The sequence below is a fragment of the Penaeus japonicus genome, unplaced genomic scaffold (genome assembly GCF_977035675.1).
Source record: "Penaeus japonicus unplaced genomic scaffold, GWHDUDI00000001_assembly GWHDUDI00000005, whole genome shotgun sequence".
Lineage (NCBI taxonomy): Eukaryota > Metazoa > Arthropoda > Malacostraca > Decapoda > Penaeidae > Penaeus > Penaeus japonicus.
This window is the reverse complement of record NW_028234407.1, coordinates 36,913,860-36,936,208: the sequence shown is the minus strand read 5'-3', so window position 1 is coordinate 36,936,208 and position 22,349 is coordinate 36,913,860. Positions and strand designations below refer to the sequence as shown.

At 36.3% G+C, this 22,349-nt stretch overlaps 1 protein-coding gene across 1 annotated transcript; it reads left to right on the top strand.

Moving 5' to 3' along the window:
- The first annotated feature begins 185 nt into the window (after positions 1-185).
- LOC122253492 (uncharacterized) lies at positions 186-20,306 on the top strand. The gene is made up of 17 exons (XM_086536709.1): positions 186-273; positions 402-590; positions 973-1,136; positions 3,056-3,155; positions 3,533-3,738; positions 3,905-3,949; positions 4,608-4,658; positions 7,849-7,887; positions 8,088-8,192; positions 8,477-8,584; positions 10,976-11,002; positions 11,268-11,321; positions 12,046-12,072; positions 13,086-13,121; positions 13,466-13,600; positions 15,238-15,430; positions 16,731-20,306. Exons 1-16 carry the CDS (start codon positions 186-188, stop codon positions 15,388-15,390), a joined length of 1,527 nt encoding a protein of 508 aa, XP_086392835.1. The 3' UTR covers positions 15,391-15,430; positions 16,731-20,306.
- Positions 20,307-22,349: the final 2,043 nt, after the last annotated feature.

The window sequence follows — 22,349 nt, the reverse complement described above, 5'->3', positions numbered from 1 at the left end:
AGAGGCCTCAGTCCGAGAACTTCAAGCGTCATCAAGGATCATCTAACAGATAAAACACCACCTCATGTTTACACAATCTACCTCCGAACCCCACCAGACCAAGCATGTATCCAACGTCTAACTATTACAAGACAGTCATAAACAACATATGCATTAATAGACAAACATCACAAAGACATCCCCCCATGACACAGACTCCTGCCAAATGCCCCCCCTTGCTGACAGCTCATCCCAAAAAAACCTCACCAAACTCAAGACTGCCCTCACTCAGATGTAGATCCCATCACAGACCAACCACAGAACCAACCAACACTATACACAACAAATCCTCACCTATGAAATAGGCTGTCCCAACACTAGAACACTATACTCAAGAGTACACTCACCATTCTACAACTCAGACCAGGAAAAAACACTACATTCCCTTGATCATAGACCGACCCAGACCATGATGTCCAATTCACGCCAAAAGTGTCCATCATATCCCAACTACACAGACATCACTACACATACCTCCATACAGAACAAGAGCGCACTCTACCACCCCCAACTCCTACACGGAGAATGCGTGCCTCCATGCACCCCAAACAGTAACCCCACAAATTACACCAAGATCCACTCGATAGCACACACACGCGCACAACACACCACATTCCCCACTGTGTGAAGTCCCAATTGTGACGCTCAACTGGTACCCTCCCGATTGTCAGATATCTAATGAGCCCAGCACCTACCACCCTTCGAGATCACTGTACGCGCAGCTCACTGTACCCCACTAACCTAAACCTCCATGATAAAACCTAGCACCCTCGCTGCTATAAGCCGAGACCACTCCAAGTTATCCTCTGCTCGCTAGTCACTTGTCTGAGACGATTAAGCGCCCAGTATTCACCTCAACTCCCGAGTCGACATAAACATCAGTTCGGTGTGCGGCATCAGTGCCTAATACCACATCCCACACTCCCCATACAGTATCTGACCTACGTCACACCCCAGTTGCGCAATCAACTAACTCAAGTGGACTTCGTTCAGGCAAACGCAAGTATCTGCTACAGATAATCACACATAGGTATGGACCCCCTGGGATCGATGGTGTACTAGGCCCACGAGGACCCAGGGGCAAGCGGGGCAAGAGGGTATGTACCACATGGTGTAACAAGCTCTTAGGACATACATGGGTGCACTCTTTCATAAGTATACACACACACACACACACACACACACACACACACACACACACACACACACACACACACACACACACACACACACACACACACACACACACACACACACACACACACACACACACACACACACACACACATGGACATGCACGTACTTGATGGGATGTGTTCTCACTAGTTTTCCTTATTAGATCACAGCTGTGACTTCATGATTTTATGATGGAGTCATCATAACAGTGATGTGTAGAGAACACACCCATTGTTATCAGAGATGAAACTGTTGATATCTAAATTATTATGGGAAGATATCTCGTTTGGCACTCATACATAGGTGCTACAACAGGTATATGCACTTTTTTTTTTCCCCTTAAATATACCCAGTTTTTATATTCAGGCCAGCAGTGAATCAGAATTTATTAGTAACACATTAATAATGTTAAAAAGTAATACTAATCTTGCAAATGTCCAGCCACAACCATTGGTGTGGAATGTAGCTGGACTATGCCTCAATAACTCAATTAAAAAGTCTGTGCTGTTTGGTTTAATCTGATTGCTTCATTTCTCAATATTAATACTATAAATTTGATAGTTATAATTAAACTTCAGAATGAGTACATAACTAATCAGTTGAGTCTAAAAGCACTGATACCTTGATAGTGAGTGGCTGAATGAGCGAATAAATGAGTGATGTGATTTGAATCCTAGTATCTGATCATATAAAGTCTCTCCACAACCATATGAACAGTGATTGTACTAAACCCCCCTATTCCTTGTCCTTGTGTGTTTGAACTTATATGTATTCCTTTGTGTGTGCGAGTGCCATGTGATTTGCATAGTGTGTATACATGTTTATGATTTTCACCCCTTTAAATTTTCCTATTTGTGTTTGTTATTTTGTATTTGCTTATTATGATAATGTATGAGCCTTTAGTTTTTGCATGTTGATGTTGCCTTATTTTTGCATAACTGCATGAACAAGTAGCATTCTATTTGATTAAAAATCATTAGTTACTTTCAGGTCTTCCAATTGGGGTTTGGTTTTGTGGTTGCTCGAAATTTTCTTTGGTTACTGTCGGGTGAGGTCTCCCATTCAGGTTTTCAGTTGTACTTAGGTGGTTGGTTGCTACTAACAGAAAATCGGTTCCTTATTTTCTTGTAAGCTGATTTGTGATTGGTCAGCTGTGGTGTTGGTGTTTGTCCTGTCTCCACCTCCTCCAGTCGATTGACCAATGGTCTCTCGGCCAAATGTGACGTCACTAACCCTTTCACCCAATCCGGTGTCACTAACCCTGTGTTCGTCCTGTGTTCTGTGTAAGTATTATTGTGTATTTGTGTAGCCCTTGTAAATGTTATGTGTAATATAAACAGTAGTTACTAACAGTATAAAATGTTAATTAATAAAACACTAACATTGTGTGCTGACCTTATTCAAGAAACCCAGATTTAAAGGAAGTTTAAGGTTGTTCGGTCATCTTTATACATACACACTTATATTTAGTTAGCATTTTGTAAATTTTATGCACAATCTTTTGTTTCCCATTTTTGCATTTAGTTTACAGCCTTTTATATATTTCAGTTTTGTTGGTGCTATTCAGTTTGTTTTTAATATGTTGATAATGTGATGATAATCTGATATTTCTCTTTTAAAGAATATATGCTTATATCACTTTTTGAACAGTGCCAGCTCAAGTTGTAAGATATTGAAAAGATATGGGGGGAGGCATTATAAGAAAGCAAGCTGTAAATCAGTACTGTACTGGATAGAAATTCTAGGGAGTACAGCATATTATCCAGTGGCATCTTACGGTTGCCCCATATCCCACTGTAGACTGGGCTAGTGAAGATTCATTATGTAACTATGGTGACAGGGACGACGTGGCCAACCAGGCACAGCAGCACAGAGAGGTCTTCCAGGAAAGCCTGGGCCCAAGGGTGAACTAGGACGAGTTGGCGACAGGGGCGAGAAAGGTGGGTTCCATGGGAGAGGACAAAGAAATGAAAAGTCATTCATATGTAGAGGAAAATTGTAAGGAAATCTGTGTATAGTTTGCTGAAAAGTTCTTATTTAGTGTTGTTAATGTGATACTGAATCTTGATTGATTATTTGCAGAAACTGATGCACACTGTCATATAAGCATATGCCTATCAGAATGCAAATTTAAAGATGCTTTCTTATGATGGGAACCAATAGCAACAAAAATAATTAGATATGAATTGCTCTTTCTTTTAGTTATTCAAAACAGATCATACTCACGTGTCATGCAATAATATATCACATATTTAAAGGTGATCTAAAATCACGATTTACTTATTGACAAAATAACTAATGATCTTGCCGTACACAGGAGAGAAAGGTTCCATGGGCTCCATTGGTCCCAAGGGAGACGGTGGCCCAAGAGGACCCTCAGGTATTGATGGAATCCATGGTGAACCTGGACCACAGGGTCCCCCAGGCCTCCCTGGTGCTCTTGGCCCTAAGGGAGAGAAGGGTGATTATGGTGACATAGGTCCTCCAGGTCTAATGGGACCCCCTGGTCTTCCAGGACCTCCAGTGAGTAAACAAAACATTGAAAATTGGTCATATGTACATTGAGGCTGACACTTTCATTGGTGGTTACATGGCAAGCAAGCAATGAAATTATACTGAATGATTTTGTATCTTTTTCATGTAAGTGTTCTAACACATTTGTAATAACTGGCTATTTCAATCATTACAGGGCCTGCCTGGTCTCAAAGGTGACAAGGGCGACAAGGGTGATTCGGTGAGTAAAATTGTGTGTAGGGGCCGCTGAAGGGACCTTTCTTTGGGTTTGCTAGTCTTTATTTATCTATTTGTATGGATGCAATGAGAGCAGATGTAAAAGCCCTTGCTAATGTTTACCAATAGTTAAATTGTAAGGGCCTTTCTCAGTTCTTCATAGGCTGGTTACTTTTAGACCCATTTTTAGAGGAACTTTTCAGACACCCACACTATTTGTTAATCAACAGGCCAAGTTGAAAAAAAAAAAATCTTTTTCTAAAACTATATGTTTAGCAAGGTAATTTACATGTACTGCCAATCATTAGGTTTCAAAGTATAATCACAAAAGAAACACAGTGCTCTTCTGTGTTACAAACAAATAATAGGTTCCTATGTTTATCATATTAATACTCCTAATCCATTTTTCAGCTTATTTACTGTGTACACATACAAAGATTTTAATGATGAGATGACATTAAATCATCAGAATTGTAATAATGTTATTTCACTTCATAGAGTTAATATGCCATAAGGATATACATTTCAAAAGAGCACAAACACGATAAAAGAAAAAAAGTAGTTTCCCCCAAAAAAAGATATTAGAGTAATTCAAGTACAATATTCTCACCTTTGCCCATACTTATCATCATGGATATTCTGTCTTACTATTGGTCCACCAGGAGGGGCCCAAGTCGCGGTCAGCTGTTGTGCGGCCAGCGAGGGGCAAACTTGTAAGTCGGTTTGTGGCCTGGACTTGTTGGGTGATGCCATGCTTATGGTTGTAGATTTTTTTTTTCCCTGCAAAATCCTGATGTTGAGGATTTTAAACAAGTAACAGAGGAAGACCCATAAACTGGCTGACCCAACACCTCCTTGATCACATATTTCAGAAGGGTCTGCTTATTCCACCTGCCCTCCAAACCCCTGTCATGTTCTCACTTGATATGTCCTCAGACGAGCCAACATGTCAAAGCAGCTTTTTAGACAGTTTATTTAAGTGCTTCATATTATTTTTGTGCACAGGAGACTTAGGATATGTGGCAGCTTCTGACTTTATGTAAAACTGTCTGATTTTTATTTATAAAGTCTGTAAAGCATAGCTTGTCACATTGTCGTTTGTCTCGAGATTTTTGTTTTATTTAGTTCTGCCTATGACTTTATGATTTGAGCATGAATTTAAAAGATTTTTAATGTGTGTCTTTTCTTTTTTCCTGTGACTGCAACCCAGAAACTGAAAAAACTGAGAAGAAGACAGGTAACTGCACCTTGTTTTTTTTCCTCCTCTTCTTCTTCATTCATGATTTTGCGTGTGGTTCAATTTTTCCCACCCTCTCTCCTATGGACTCTCTCTTTTGTATCTGTGCTCATGAATTTCATCGTCATGGTATGTTCTTGGTATTCTAATACTTTATATATATTTATAGATATATAAAGTACTTAAAAAAGAAGAAGAGAAAACTGAAAAACTAAGAAAATAGTTTTGAAAAGTTGTTTATGGCAATATCAGATGCTCAGATTTAGAATAGGATTTTAATTATCATGTTAAGAAACTATCATATCTATAGAAATGTATGTGAGATTATGAATTTTACATTGTTTTTCATCTTTATTGTGCTGTTAATCAAGATTATTCATTTTTATACTGAATAGATCATATGATTTACGAAAGTACTACTAATTCTGAAAAAAGGTAGAGAGTAAGGAAGTAAGTAATAGTTTCATTAGTTTTTCTCTTATGGATCTTCTTCTGGAAGTAAATCATTTACATTTTAAAAAATAATTGTATTAACTGGGCATATTTCTTGCAAAACAAAGTCTATCAACAAGATGATTTAGCATCATGTTTCTATATTTCTTATGTTACTTGATTTTGCAAAAGGGGATCTGAAATTCTATGTGGCAGTTATTGAGATTCAAGTTTTTTCTTGTGACCAGGAAAGTAGAAATATTGTAGCTATCAGAAAGTTCTTATAATCACTATTAGTACATTTGTATCAGTTTTCTCTTTTTCTTCATTGAACCCTCAAAGGACATACTGGCTAATGCTCTGAGACATTTACTTCTGTTTTTTTTTTTTTTTTTTTAACTATTGGTCAATATCTGCAATATGATACTTGAAATCATTGCAGACATTTTCTAGCTTTCTATACTTTCACTCGGGGGCATGAATTGATTTATTAAGTATGTCCTTCAGGGGTTGAGTGACAATGCTAATCTGATTAAAGCACAGTTTTCAATACTGATGCACTACCAGATGTCTGTCTATATGTAGGTATTACCAATATCTTCTATCTAAACTTCAATTTGGCTTGCAGAGATTTAACAGTAAATTCACTCTTATGATTGTAGATAGCATTTCTTTTCTTCTTTTTTGTAGAATATTTTTAGTCAGATCTAATTTTTTGAGTATATAGAATGGATGAACTTTAATTATCTAACCGATAAACCAAAGGAAAATGAACTTCTCTTCAATATTCTTGTACACCATGTGTTGCCTGTCTCTATACATGGATCAGAAGCTTGCAACTAAGTGTCCTTAATATTCTTTTCTTGTATGAGTACTGTATGCTGGAAAAAAAAAAAAAAAAAAAAAAAAAAAAAAATAATAATAATGTATATTTATAGATATATAAAGTACTTAAAAAAGAAAAAAAGAGAAAACTGAAAAACTAAGAAAATAGTTTTGAAAAGTTGTTTATGGCAATATCAGATGCTCAGATTTAGAATAGGATTTTAATTATCATGTTAAGAAACTATCATATCTATTGAAATGTATGTGAGATTATGAATTTTACTTTGTTTTTCATCTTTATTGTGCTGTTAATCAAGATTATTCATTTTTATACTGAATAGATCATATGATTTACGAAAGTACTACTAATTCTGAAAAAAGGTAGAGAGTAAGGAAGAAAGTAATAGTAAGTAAATCATTTACATTTTTAAAAATAATTGTATTAACTGGGCATATTTCTTGCAAAACAAAGTCTATCAACAAGATGATTTAGCATCATGTTTCTATATTTCTTATGTTACTTGATTTTGCAAAAGGGGATCTGAAATACTATATGGCAGTTATTGAGATTCAAGTTTTTTCTTGTGACCTGGAAAGTAGAAATATTGTAGCTATCAGAAAGTTCTTATAATCACTATTAGTACATTTGTATCAGTTTTCTCTTTTTCTTCATTGAACCCTCAAAGGACAAACTGGCTAATGCTCTGAGACATTTACTTCTGTTTTTTTTTTTTTTTTTTTAACTATTGGTCAATATCTGCAATATGATACTTGAAATCATTGCAGACATTTTCTAGCTTTCTATACTTTCACCTCGGGGCAATGAATTTGATTTTCTTAAGTATGTCCTTTAGGGGTTGAGTGACAATGCTAATCTGATTAAAGCACAGTTTTCAATACTGATGCACTACCAGATGTCTGTCTATATGTAGGTATTACCAATATCTTCTATCTAAACTTCAATTTGGCTTGCAGAGGTTTAACAGTAAATTCACTCTTATGATTGTAGATAGCATTTCTTTTCTTCTTTTTTGTAGAATATTTTTAGTCAGATCTAATTTTTTGAGTATATAGAATGGATGAACTTTAATTATCTAACCGATAAACCAAAGGAAAATGAACTTCTCTTCAATATTCTTGTACACCATGTGTTGCCTGTCCCCCCCCCCCCCTCTATAACATGGACAAACTGCAACTAAGTGTCCTTAATATTCTTTTCTTGTATGAGTACTGTATGCTGGAAAAAAAAAAAAAAAAAAAAAAAAAAAAAAATAATAATAATGTATATATATATATTGAAAAGATACAAATCTCTTGAAATTGTTATTTGCATTCTTTATTTTTGTTATTTGATTTTTTCTCTTTCTTTTTTCATTTCTATGTTCTAATTCTATTTGTGTGTTTTTCAGGGAGAGAGCGGTATGTGGACGGAAGTGGAAGGAGAAGTGGTGAGTGATCACTTGAATAAGTTCCCCCTAATTTGAATACTATATGTATTTAATTCTCTTCATCTCATTTGCTCATTAATTTGTTCTTAATTGCATTATTGCATAGTGAAGAAATCAAAATCTAGAGGATGTGTATGAAATTCTTGTTGGACTTCAGATGATAAGAAGTTTGAGATTTAAAGTGGACATTTGTCTGACAGATTATGGGACCACCTGGACCTCCAGGACCAACAGGAGCCCCAGGCCTACAGGGTCCTCCAGGCATCAAGGGAGCTATGGGACTGGATGGTATCAAGGGTGATCCAGTAAGTAGGATCTTCTCTCTGTCTTAAGTTGGTTTTGATGTTTTTGTAAAATCTCTGTTTGTATAGAATGATATTAACATCATTTATCCTGTTTCAAAGACTTTAACATTCTTGATTCAAGAGCTTATTCATGGAGAGCAATACATTTAATATCTTAGATTTTTATCTGTTTAACTATATTTTTTTAAGTATTGCAAGAGGAAAAAGGAAAATAAGAAGTTTAGAAAAAAATAAGGCCTATTTTATGTTCTTGCAGTTGTAATTAACAAAACTTTTTCTTCTAGGGTGAAAAGGGCGATAAGGGTGATCCTGGCCCCATGGGTCTTCCTGGGCCTATGGGAATTAGAGGAGAGGCTGGTCGGGCTGGAGAGAGTGGCAAACCTGGCCCAATGGTAAGGTGGTCTGGTGGAGGGACAAGGCGTTGGGGATAATTTTGACGGTGGCGGCTCTTGTCTCCTCATACTTTTCTCTGTTTGCCGTGGTGTTTTATTGCGTTTGCTGTGGGATGCCACTTGTCGGTGCTGGAAGGTTCCATGGATGCCTAATTCTTTTAAGTTGGTGATTTAGAAAGTTTTGTTCCAGGATTACGCTTTTGTTGAGAAATCTATTTTTGATTGAGTTGAATTCTTTCTCTTCTCATGTGCTTTTATTTTATTTCTCTATATTTTTTTTTTTTTTTGCTTGTGGGTGGAAATGGCAGCTTGTTTGAAGGCTGGGATTTTCTTAAAGTATACAATGTTACTTTTTTTTATGATGATGATTGAGGGTGGGGGGAGGTGGTCAGTTTTGTGTATTTGGAAGCTTAAAAGTTAGGTCATAGAGTTCATAGGTATTTAGAACCTCTTTATTTTTTGCTGTAATTTGGTAAAAGTATGAATACCAGTATGTTTAGTTGTGTTTGTAGGTCAATTGTGATTTTGTTAACATTTTTTTTTTATATGGTTGTTAAGAATTTACTCTATAACTAGATGTATACTATGTTGGTAGAAACTTTTCCCATATCCTAACTTATTAATGTAGTAAGTGTTAGAAAGTGATTTTAGATTGTCATCTGATATTACTGTTTGTAAAGGAAGTATTCAGATTGCTGCCTTAGTGTAAGTGTTCTGATAATCAACTTCAGTTGATCATCAGTATAGAATAATGTAAACAGAGATTTTAGAATAGATATGTTATTTACAAATGTAGGAGACTTGATACAATTATATTAGAATATATTCATATGAAATTGATATGTAGATTATCAATTAAGAATGTTATTAAGTATAGTAGAGATGAAAACTCTTATGAAAATTCTGTGATTGCAGATTTGCATGATTTCCGTTCAAGTCTTGTGCAATAGAATGCTGGAATATAATTGATTCACCATTATTGTTACTATTGCCTAGTTATTTTTTTTTTTGTGATAGGAGGTTCATTTTTGCTATGGCTGTTGAATGCTCAAAATATTGAAATTGATCTTTTTTAGCTTTTCTTTATTTTGGAATGCAGCACTTTAGATGCTTCTATTTTCCTTTGTTAAGATCCCTGTATGTTTTTTTTATATAATAATGAAAAGTGTTAGCATTATGTGGCTAAGCAGGATGACTTTTTTTTTTTTTTTTATAAAAAAAAAAAAAATAAGATCCTTACATGGTCAGTTTGGTAGTGATGATTATTTTCATTTACACCAGTTGTAGCAGTTCCATTCATAAATTATTTTTATGCCTGAAGAGAGGATACTTAGTGATTCATTATTTGTGTAGAGAAATAGAAGCAGATGAAAGAACATATTAACCCCTAAAGGATGCATTGTCATATAATCTGAGAAAATGTAGTAAGCAATCACTTCTGTCTACTCAAATTTAATATTTAGAATCTACAGATCCAAATCTACATTATGAGATATGAAAACATAACATTAACCCATTGGCAGCGGATGGCATGATTTGCTGCAAAGGCAGAGCCGGTCATAGACGCGGATGGCACCGTCCCAGACATGTAAACCAGCCATCCTACTGCACAAACATTTATTTAATACCACGACCAACGAGTTAACCCTTTGACGACGGTGCGCCACACCCGTGTGACACAGCTAAATGCCAAATGACGGGGGCGACACACCAGTTTGACGTTCCCGTTGCAATATTGCATAGGCCCGGCGTAGGGGGTTTCCACTTATCGCCAGGCCCGTCGGGATTGGATTAATATATCTGGCCTCAAGTGGCATATTGGCACAGGTTTCCCATGCCTTTACCCAAGCATGGCTTAAGATAGTATGCAAATCCTTAAGGGGTTAGAGAAGCAAATACAAGGAATGAGGAAAGGGATTAGGATTATTTTTTGTTCTTGAGAATAATCTTCCGAGGCACAAGTTTAAATTTATTGAATTATACTCAAGTTCCAGAGCATGGCATAGCAAGCTTGTGCTTTTGATTTGATTTCTTGATAAGTGTCATTGCTGAAATTATTCTTTTTCTTGATTTTATCTCCATATCTACTTTATATTATAGCCAGGTTATATTGGGTATATGATTTTTGTAATCAATTCTTATAGATTGTTCAGTAGGTGCTTCACCAAACCTGAAGTAAATATTTTCTGATATTTTGATAGAAATGTTGATGTAAGAAGTATTTTTGGAGCATGCTTGACATGGTATGCTAGTACAAGCATTTTTGCTCTAGTGCATGGCATCCAGTTGAATTGGCATATTTGTTGCATCTGATGCAAATTATTTTTATGCTATGAGATTCTATTTTTACTTGTTGAGTGTAATAATTCTCATATTACTTTGTTTCAACAGGGTCCTCCTGGGCTGGATGGTATTAAGGTGAGTGAATTTTGATTTATGACATTATTGGGCAAAAGAGAAATTGTGAAGGCAATGTAAATGTCTGGCATGGTTGTGATATAGTGACTTAAGGTAGGAGCTTTTAATGGAGAGGGGAATTTATTTTGTAAATCTATTTAGTAGTGGTTGCCATAGTCTATTCAGCAATGGTTGTAGTTAGCAGGAAAGTAAATTACCAAAATAAATCTTGGCAACTTCTCGTATGGTTAGACTTCCGTTTTGTAATTTTGCGCTTATTCCACAGGGTGCTAGAGGTGAAATTGGCAAAAAGGGTGAACGAGGTGATCCTGGACTACCTGTAAGTCAAGTTAATGTATTTAATATTAACAAGATGTGGGCTCCCTTTCTCTGTCTTGTTCATGTCAAAGTCCTTGTCTTTTGTAAAGCAGTTTTTCCCAATAAATTGGCACATTTTTTTCACCTTGTATTTTTGTATGGTGGATATTATTTACTCTTATTTATGCACTAATTATTTCATACCTGCATTATGTTTGCTTTTCTCTAGGCCTCATTTTTACACAAAGGGATACTCTTCTTTTCTTTGATGAAAAGGAATAAGATAATTGACTAAGAAAAAGTACCAAGAGAACAGGAACCATTTTGCAATAAAATAAACATTCAAAGCTTTTTATGTATAATTTTATGTATTTTATAGACTCTAATGACAAGTCCTAAGGCTTTTGTTTCACATACTTTTCTGTGTTTTATGTATATCCTTTTGATTCCTCATCCTACTCTCCTTTGTCTACGGTGCTTTTGTGTGTCCTAACCTAAAGCGAATGTCATTCCATGCTCTCATTTTACATAGATATTTATTGTAAAGGAATTCCCAGCATTTCTTCTTTTCTTCTGCATTTTTCTTCAATTTGATTTTGCATTATTTCTACAAATGGTCATCAGTACCAACCATGGTTAAAAGTAGAAAGATCATTTGGATGGTCGTCATGCGAACATGGAATGACATTTGTAGTTGTACCCCCACATCCTGTAAGTACTAATGTTCCAACATCTTTTGCTTCTAGGGAACGGACGGGATTCCAGGGGTTGAGGTACTAACCGTGGATGGTTTTGCTATTTTGCATGTGCTTGTATCTACCACATTAAAAGTCTGAAATTTCTATGGTAATTCTACTGTAGAAAATGGATAACACTCAAAGCAGAAATTCTTTACTTTAGTACAAGTTGTATTGGCTCTTACTTCTCCTAGTTTACATGGCATAGTAATTCATTTTTTTATGGATTTTAGCCAGGCTTATTAAACTTGTTAAATAATCCCTCTGAATTCGTTAAAGAATTTTTGAGTTACATATCCTTTCTTGTCAAGAAATGAGAGTAATGTAAGGTAGCTAAAGTACTAATGAAATTTGATTTTGATGTATATGCCATACCTGAAAAAGCGAGTTTTTCTATTGGAAATAAATACATTTAATGTGTACATTACTGAATTGAAAGAAAGTAATTCTTGACACTATTATCTTTTGTTTATAGTTAGGATGCTTGAAGAAATGTTAATTTTATATATTTTTTTATCTTGAAAGTTTACAACAGGACCTTTATATATTTCTTTTCCTTCTATGGCGTCGCCTTTCACTGAGAGTAGGGAAGAAGGTTGTGGCTCATTGTAAGCAAATACTAATTCTTGTGGATATACAAAAAAAAGGCAGTTTTTAAAACTTGAATAATCTCATAATGCTCTAAAACTACTGCTCTTAAGGCTGTGGATTTGTTCAGTTACTTAGCAAACTGCTTTTCTCTTAATAAGATGACCAGTTACTTTCTATTAAAGTATGCTTTTGATTCCTGTAATTTTCTCATCTTTGTAATTTGATTAATATTTTTTGTCAGTAAATTTGTATTGCTATTACATTTAATGGTTCATTTTTATAATGACCTTTGTGAAAATATAAATATTTTAAACCTATTGAATTCACTCAAGAGTAATCAGAAAAGATCTAGTCATTACATTATTGTTGTTTATCATAATTCCTGAGGAAGATAAAGATAAAAAATAGGATGAGAAATGTGTAGGATCTGACACGCTCCATTCCTCTTTGATTCCCAGGGACCAAAGGGTGAAAAGGGCATGAAAGGAGAAAGGGTAAGTGTTATTTTTGATCCTGCAACGTCTTTTGCATTGCTATTTCTTTGTTCTCTTTACTTGGACTGTGACAAATGTACATTACATACTTGATACTTTTTGCCTTAAGAGTTTACTTTGATCTTTTTTATAAGGATTGGCTTCTCGTCTCCAACAAGAAAAAAGACTTTTACTTTGCTTGCTTTACCAGTCGTTCCTTTTGAAGGAAAGAAGAAGCATGTTTTCCCATCACTACTATTCACTACTCACTTTACACTTATCGCAGAGGGCTTACCGCCGTCACCATAACATCTTCCTCCTTGTCATAAATAATTCAACCTATTTTGAACACTTACTAAAACTAGGGTAATCAGGGACGGCGTGGGCGTCGAGGCAATCCTGGACCCAAAGGAGAGATGGGAGTGCCCGGCCTGGATGCTCCTTGCCCGACAGGTCCCGATGGGCTGCCTCTACCTGGGTGCGGTTGGCGGCCGGGTCAGGTGAGAGAAAAAGTCGAGCTTGGTTGATTTTGTTCTTTTTCTTTTTTTTTCATTGTTGTGTGATGTAGAGGATTTGTAGGATTTTTATTTGTTTATTTATTTACGGATTTTAGTAGAAGAGTTGGGAGTTGTTTTAACATAATATTAGGGTGTTATGATAAATATTTGTTCCACAGGAGCTTGTTGGGAAGGTATGTAACTCTTTGTAATGTGTTTTATAAAGAGTGACACTTCAATTGAAAAAAAGTAAATGCATGGTTTAATGATTTAAGACTATACATTGCTTGTCTAGAATTGGGGAAAATGTTTTAGCTTACTGTACTTTTAGAAGAGAAAAAAAAAATAAAGAGTGGATGCATGGAAAACACAATTCTTAATTAAAGGGATTTATCAGTCACTATTAACAGTAAGAAATTACTTTATTTGGGGATTTGAATATCAGAGAATGTGATGATCACACACACACACACACACACACACACACACACACACACACACACACACACACACACACACACACACACACACACACACACACACACACACACACACACACACACACACACACACACACACACACACACACACACACACACACACACACACACAACCACACACACACACACATACACATATACACATACACATACACATACACACACACACACACACACACACACACACACACACACACACACACACACACACACACACACACACACACACACACACACACACACACACACACACACACACACACACACACACACACACACACACACACACACACACACACACACACACACACACACACACACACACACACACACACACACACACACACACACACACACACACACACACACACAATTCTCAAGAGGGATTAACACACACTCATACAATGTGTAGATAAAAATTTGAATTTGAATCATATCTATAAGTAATATATTGTAATGATTTTCAAGTCTTTATAGTCTGAATAAGTATATATGATGATATTACCTAGGGTTGTTTAAAGTTTTAATATCCAGTCATGAAATTTATAACACTGATAATAACATTGATATGCAGTCTTTAACCTACATTTTCAAAAGTCTTTTCACACTATTTCTAGTGTGCATCTATAGCACATAAGATTTATTAGCAAATGTATTTGGATTTATATGCAGGTTTCTGTTAGAGAGGCAGTTATTTCCATTTTCATAATTAGAAACTGTTCTAGTATACATGACTGCCAAGTTTATTATAAAGGAATGTAAGTGTTGAAAGTGGACATCATACTTTCCATTCCTGTCATTTTCTTCTGTTTGATGTCTTTGTTTCCAAAGATGAAATGTAGTGAGCTTGTGTAGAGTTTTACATATTCTTAAATTCATGTGTATGAGCAGTTGTGTTCTGCCATGAACAAAGAGACACAAATGGAATTGTAGTTGCAGCACTAACTATGATCTGCCTATAGCACTTGCTGCTGAATGTTACCCTGAAAAGCTTCCATTGCCCCGTCCCCCATCATGCCATTTTCCTGCCCTCTCTCCTCCCCCTCCCCTCACCCCCCCTAATAAATAATAGAGAAAACAGCTTTAGTGAAAGCATTTATGGAGTCACCTTGTAACGCTAGCTAACTTGCCTCCTCATAGGGGAGGAATATAATGCGTCCCTTGGGTGTGGGTGTGGGCATCAGTCCCATTGATGCATCTCCATTGGAGCCACCCATCACCACCTCCACGATTGCGCCTTTGGATGACTATGACGACTATGAAGACTATGAGGATGAGGACTCTAAGAAATGAGATCCGCACTAACTCACTAACACCTCATCAGTCCTGGGCTGTGAGTTGCTGTGACTGGTCATGTAGAGAGTTTGGATGAAGTATCAGAGGTTGTGGCCCCTGCTGTGATAGGCTGTTCGAAACCATTGATAATTGGCATTGAATCTTCTTGCTTCATTTATTCTCTTCTTAGTATTAGTTCTATTGTTTATTATTTTAGTATGTAGATCACACATTTCATTGGTTTTGTTGCTTATTGCTTGTATCCAACTATTACTTTTTTATAATGTGTGCTTAATTTTATTATTCTCTTGATTGCATATCATGTCTTGAAAAGCTTCATTTATACTTTGTTTGTAGAAAGAGCAAAGACCAGTATATATCACCTGATTTATAGTTTTCACATTTTGGCAAATTTATATATTTTGTTTGGAAAATTGTGACTTAAATTTTCAGTAATGATTATGAAAGTGTAAAAAATCAAACAATTATGCCTTAAAGCAGCAGCAAAAGCCTACCATGCAAACTTTACTTTTGCTTCTGTTCTCATATATAAATTCTAATTAGTATTTATGCAGTTTATTTTTCTACAAGATCAAAGTCTAGGAGTGCAAAGCTTATGAAGCATTTAACTATACTTTGAACTTTATTATTCTTTGGCCAGAGAGAGAGTGAGTTACATGCACGATTACTTTGAATGCATCATAACAAGCAAGACACAAGAATTCTCCTTACTTCTTGTCCTTTATTTTTATGCTTTGATTTGTGTAATTTCTTTTGGTTGCTGAACTTTCAGCATCTGAACATGAAATTAAACTTATATTGATGATGTAGGGTATTAGTAGACATCTCAGCTATATCATAGACAATGGAATTTATTTATGTGGTTATAGAAATGTGTACTTTTTTGCATGGTTGGTTTTTAATACAGTGCTTGATAGACAAGGCTCTTTTATTTTATATTTTCATATTGCATTGTAGTTTCAGCATGATTTGATTATATACAATATATATATATATATATATACACATATATACATATATATATATATATATATGTATATATATATATATATATGTATATATATATATATATACACACACACATATATATATTTGTAAGAATTTAACTACATTGCATGATAACATGAAAATATTATATTTGGAGTTTGAATCAACTTCTATATTATTACTACCTGAATACCTTTTCCTCCTATTGTTAATATGATAATACCAGTAAATATTACCGTTTTGAGCATATCAACTTTTACTATTGTTGAGGCACTTTATATACTGTATGACATTTTAGCATAAGATATCCCAGTTGTCTGATGATACTGATTAAGTATTCTGATTTTCAGAACTTTAATGACCTTTTTAATCGTCATTAGTGGCTGCAGAAGTATAGATTATGCCAGCGACAACCATGGATACCAGTAGATCCAGACTATCTCAAGTTGAAGTTTTGGAATAGAAGTAAACAAGCAAGAAATGTTACAAAACTTTAAAAAGAAGAAAGAAAGAAAGAAAGAGATGTTGTAATTCAGTAGATTTTCTGGACAGCCATTGGTTATATGTCTTTATGTTTACAACTTTAGATCAGCCTTAAGTTCAAGCAGAATGTACTGAACACGTCGAAAGAAGCGTTGGCAGTGAACTTTAGATTTTTCCCTTTGTATATAGTGTACAGAAGTTTCTACTGTCCTTGGTCCACAGTGACGGTGTATAGTGAGTTCCTTTATGTTGACCCTTAATTTCAGTGCTTACCTTGAAACTAACACAGAGGGGCAGATCTCTACTGGACATCACATAAACTACAGTTTGGTACTGCATGGATGTTTAGTGTGCTACTCCTGTATAGCAAGCATGTTACAGAATAACTGCCATAGTTTAGTAATTGTTATACAATATGTTTTCCTTTTATGTTAAAAGGTATGCACTTTGTTATTTTTATTTGATTTTTTTTTTCTTCTAATACTGATATTTTAATTTTTTAAACATCATTTTAATTCAAAATTTTTATTGATATATATATTTTTTAGTGATTTGACAAGTGTAATGCATAAATTTTAAGAAACTTCATACAAACATTTTAAGACAAGAAAATAAGAGTATATATGGTAATGAAATGTTCAACAGAGCTGCCATACAGAATATGTGCAGTGTTTACATCAGAACATTATATGTATTTATATGTATTTATATGTATATATATATATATATATATATATATATATATATATATATATATATATATATATATATATATATATATATATATATATATATATATAATCAGATTTACAGTGTAGCAAATACAGGAATGATCAGCACCACTGTATCATGCAATGTCTATATGTCCAAAATATGGAAGTATAGTGATGCAAAATTCAATCTTCACAAAATCTAATTTTACTCATTATTGTAAGCCTTTAATATCAAATAACTTTTATTGTATCAGCATTAATCTTAACCTTTTTGTTTTAGAAAGTTCCCTTCCAAATTTTGGGCACTACGTGAATAAGAAAGTGTTCTGAGAATTTTGAGCAAACGTAAATAGTTGATAGTGCAGCTGTCCTGTTGTGCCCGATGATAGGTGGAGCCTGAGCCCCTCTGAGGGATGAGTAGCCCTGTTGAACAGTGAGGTGACAAGCACACATCAGATGTGTAGTTATTTAAGCCAGTCTCCGAAGTGGAGAAACTCAAGGATCAAACCTGTCGATGGATGAAGGATATACAAGAGATCTTCCAGTTTTTTTTGCTTTTTTTTTTTTCATTATTTTCGTAACTTGTAATAAAGAAATCAAAGTTTTTAAGCACAAGATATCCAAATGTTAAGATACTGCAAAATTATTGTTGTGAATGAACTTTTCTTGATAATTAAATTGTCACACAATACTTTTCCCAAATCATGACTTTCACCTTTTAAAGAAATAAACTATAACAAATATTGTGTTGTTTGCGATACAAAGTGAATTGAATGTATGCACATTTCCTTTATTAAAAAAAGAAAAGAAAAGAAAATATTGGTGTTCATTCACAGCAGTAGCCTCATTTTCCTTTCTTTATTTGTTTTGAGCTCAGTGATGAGCAAGAATATCTAAAAAAAAGAAAAAAAGTTTCTTAACCTCATAAATTATAAGACATATCCACGATGACAATTCAGCCACTTGTGAATATTGTTGGTTTATTGGACAGCTGAGAATATCACAAGGCACTGCTCATATCACAAACATACCCAGTAACCAGCAATTATTCATGTGGTTGAGGCTGATTGGAATTTGGGAGAAATATTTACAAAACCAAGTATGGTTGACTCGAGTTCAAAAGTCCTAAACCTTGAGTGTTAGGATGTAAAAATTACTCCAGAATGATTTTGTTTTTACTCAGGATGTAAGCTTCCAGTAGTTAAAAGAAATTATAACCACTGTATATTGTGAGTACATTTAAATAATTTTTGTAGAGATGATATAATTCCAGTCTTTTTTTGAGTTATTTAATAGGAAAAAAATTCTAGTTATAAGTTGACTTATAATTATTGACAGTTTCATTTCTAATGAAAAAAAAAACTAGTAAAGGACTTGAAAGAACACTGTGGAATATTTCTAAGTAGTTAGTTATATTAAAATGTTAAAAAATCAAATAATACTTTTGTCTCATTATACTCATCTTCAATGCTAAACTCAATTAGTTATTGTGTGTTTGATAAATTTAGAATACATATATTACCTCAACATATTGCTGCAGTAGAAATGCTCAGTTCCTCATGCTAATCGATGTCTGTGTGCAAAGTGTTTTTGGTAGTGTGGGTGCCACCTAATTGTGTGTTTGTATAAATGAATATGTTCTCGCCTGTTTAGGAGAAGCTAAAGAGATTTTGGATGTAAATATTGATGCCCTCCAGAAATTTTTTGCATGTTTATGTAGTTCTTTAGGTAAGGACAAGAATAAAATGCATTTGTTTATTTTTATTAGCCAGTAGAATCTCAAATTAATCTATTATTGTCTTTTGCTATAGTTACCATATGTTTTTGTGGGACATCTTCTAGTCAGAATGCCTATACATTACTCATTTTGAATTCTACTTTATACTATATTTTTGATAACAAAAATACACAAGACCTGTAGATGATATGCATGTATCATTTGAATTTATGTTTGAAGTTATGCTCGACAGGATTCCTTTCAATACCACTACCTGACAGATGGAAAGCAGCTTTTTGAGAACATGTGTGAACAATGGCCAATGGGAGATATGTATGGTAACTATAGTGTGACTTGTATGATAGCCCTAATATACAAGATCATGATTTTGATACAAGCGGTCACAAGTGCAAAGTTTATGCTAAGTCCCTACCCTCCATATTTTCTCCCCTTCTTACTTTATTGACTCTGTGGCATTCACTGGTTGGGTAAGTATTGTATGAAAGCATGATCTTAATATTAAACTCCTTCCCTCATAAAATAGTTGTAGCTAATGCCATGGGCAAAGTAAGAGAAAACTATGATTTATACAGTTTTATTAATGATAACTAACTGAATAAGCCACTGTCAAAGTCTCTGAGATTTTCATATTATGTTAGGACAAAGGAAAAAATACTAAAAAAAAAAAAAAAAAAAAACTTTGCAGATACATACACACACACTATTAAGCTCTAAATTGTTATTAAAGCTGGAAAAGAAAGGATATGGGAAGAACCCCAAACTTTATAGAGCTTACAAAAGAATTAAATATTGCAAAAAAAAAAAAAAAAAAAAAAAGAAGAAACAAGACTATGGATGTCACATCATCTATAACGTAGATAAAGGACATTCACCTGCTCTAGGCACTGCAGCTTCATTTTTTCTAACTCTCGAGCCTTGTATAGTTTTGAAGTAAGGTTTGAGTAATGTAAAGCTTGTAAGTTATGAAATAAAATCTGTGTATGATTGTGAAATGGAATTTTCTTGCTTATCCCCTCTCATACTTTTATTTTATTAAGCTTATTGATGATCTTGTTGAAATTCTATATTCTTTAACCCATTGCCGACGGGGGATAGATTTGCTTACCCAGGCTCCAGGATGGGTTTTATTTCTGAGCGAGGCAGCTTCAGCAACATACCTTGATACACCCACCCACAACCACACAACACACCACACAACCACCACACACACACACACACACCACACACCACACACCACACACACCACCCACCACACACACCACACACACCCCACACACACCCACAAACACACACCACCACACAACACACCACACCACACCCACACCACACACACACACCACCCCACACACACACACCACCACCACAACCACACACACCCACACACACCCCACACACACCAACCACACCACACAACAACAAACCACACCACCCACACAACCACCCACACCACACACACCCCACACACCACACCACAACACCCACCACACACAACCACACACCACCACACACAACCACACACCCACCACACACACAACACCACACCCACACACACCACACACCCACACCACACACACACACACACACACACAACACACCACACACACCCACACCACACCACACACCACACCCACACACACCACCACACACACCACACCCACACCCACACACACCACACACCAAACCACACCACCACCACAACCACCACACACCACCCACACACAACCAACACACCAAAACAACCACACCACACACCCCACACACCAACACACACACCACACACCAACACACACACACACCACAACACACAACACACACACACACACCCACCCACACCCACACAACACAACACAACACCCCAACACACCCACACACACACCCAACCAACCACACACACCCCAACACCACCAACCAACAACACACACCACCCCACACCAACCACACACACAACACACACACAACACACCCACCACCACACCACAAAACACACCACCACAACCACCACCACAACACACACCACCAACAACACACCACAACAACACACCAAACACACCCCACACACCACACACCCACACCACACCCAACAACCCAACACAACCACCCACCAACCCACACCACACAACCCCACACCCAACCAACACACACCACACACCAACCACACCCCACACCCCACCACCAACACACCACACCACCAACAACAACACACCACCCCACACAACCACCCAACACACCACCCAACCACACCACAACACCACCCCACCACAACAACACACACCCAACCACACACCCCACAACACAAACACCAACACAACACCACACACCCACCAACACCCACCCAAACACACCACACACACACCACACAACACCACCACAACACAACACAACCACCACCCACCACACACCCCACAACACCACCCCACCCACCCACAACCCAACACCACCACCACAACCACACAACCACAAAACCACAACACACCCACACACAACACCACACACCACAACCACAACACACCACACCACCCCACCACACAACCACATAACCACACACCTTGACCCACCACACAACCACACAACCACACACACACACACCCAACCAACCACACACACAACCACACACACCACCAAACACACCCACACACCACCACACACACACCACACCACCAACCCAACACACACCCCACACACAACCCACACACCCACACAACACACAACCAACCCACACCACACCCGACCAAAACAACCACCACACACAACACCACCCAACACCACACAACCACCACAAACCACACACAACCAACACACCCACCAAACAACACCCCAAACCACAAACACAACCCCACACCACACACCACACCCACACACACACCACACCCAACACCACACAACAACACACCACCCACACCACCCAACACAACCCACACACCCACACACAACCAACACCCAACCACCAACACACACAACACCCACACACCACACCAACAACACACACCACACCCACCACCAACCCAACCACACCCACACACCACCCACCACAACAA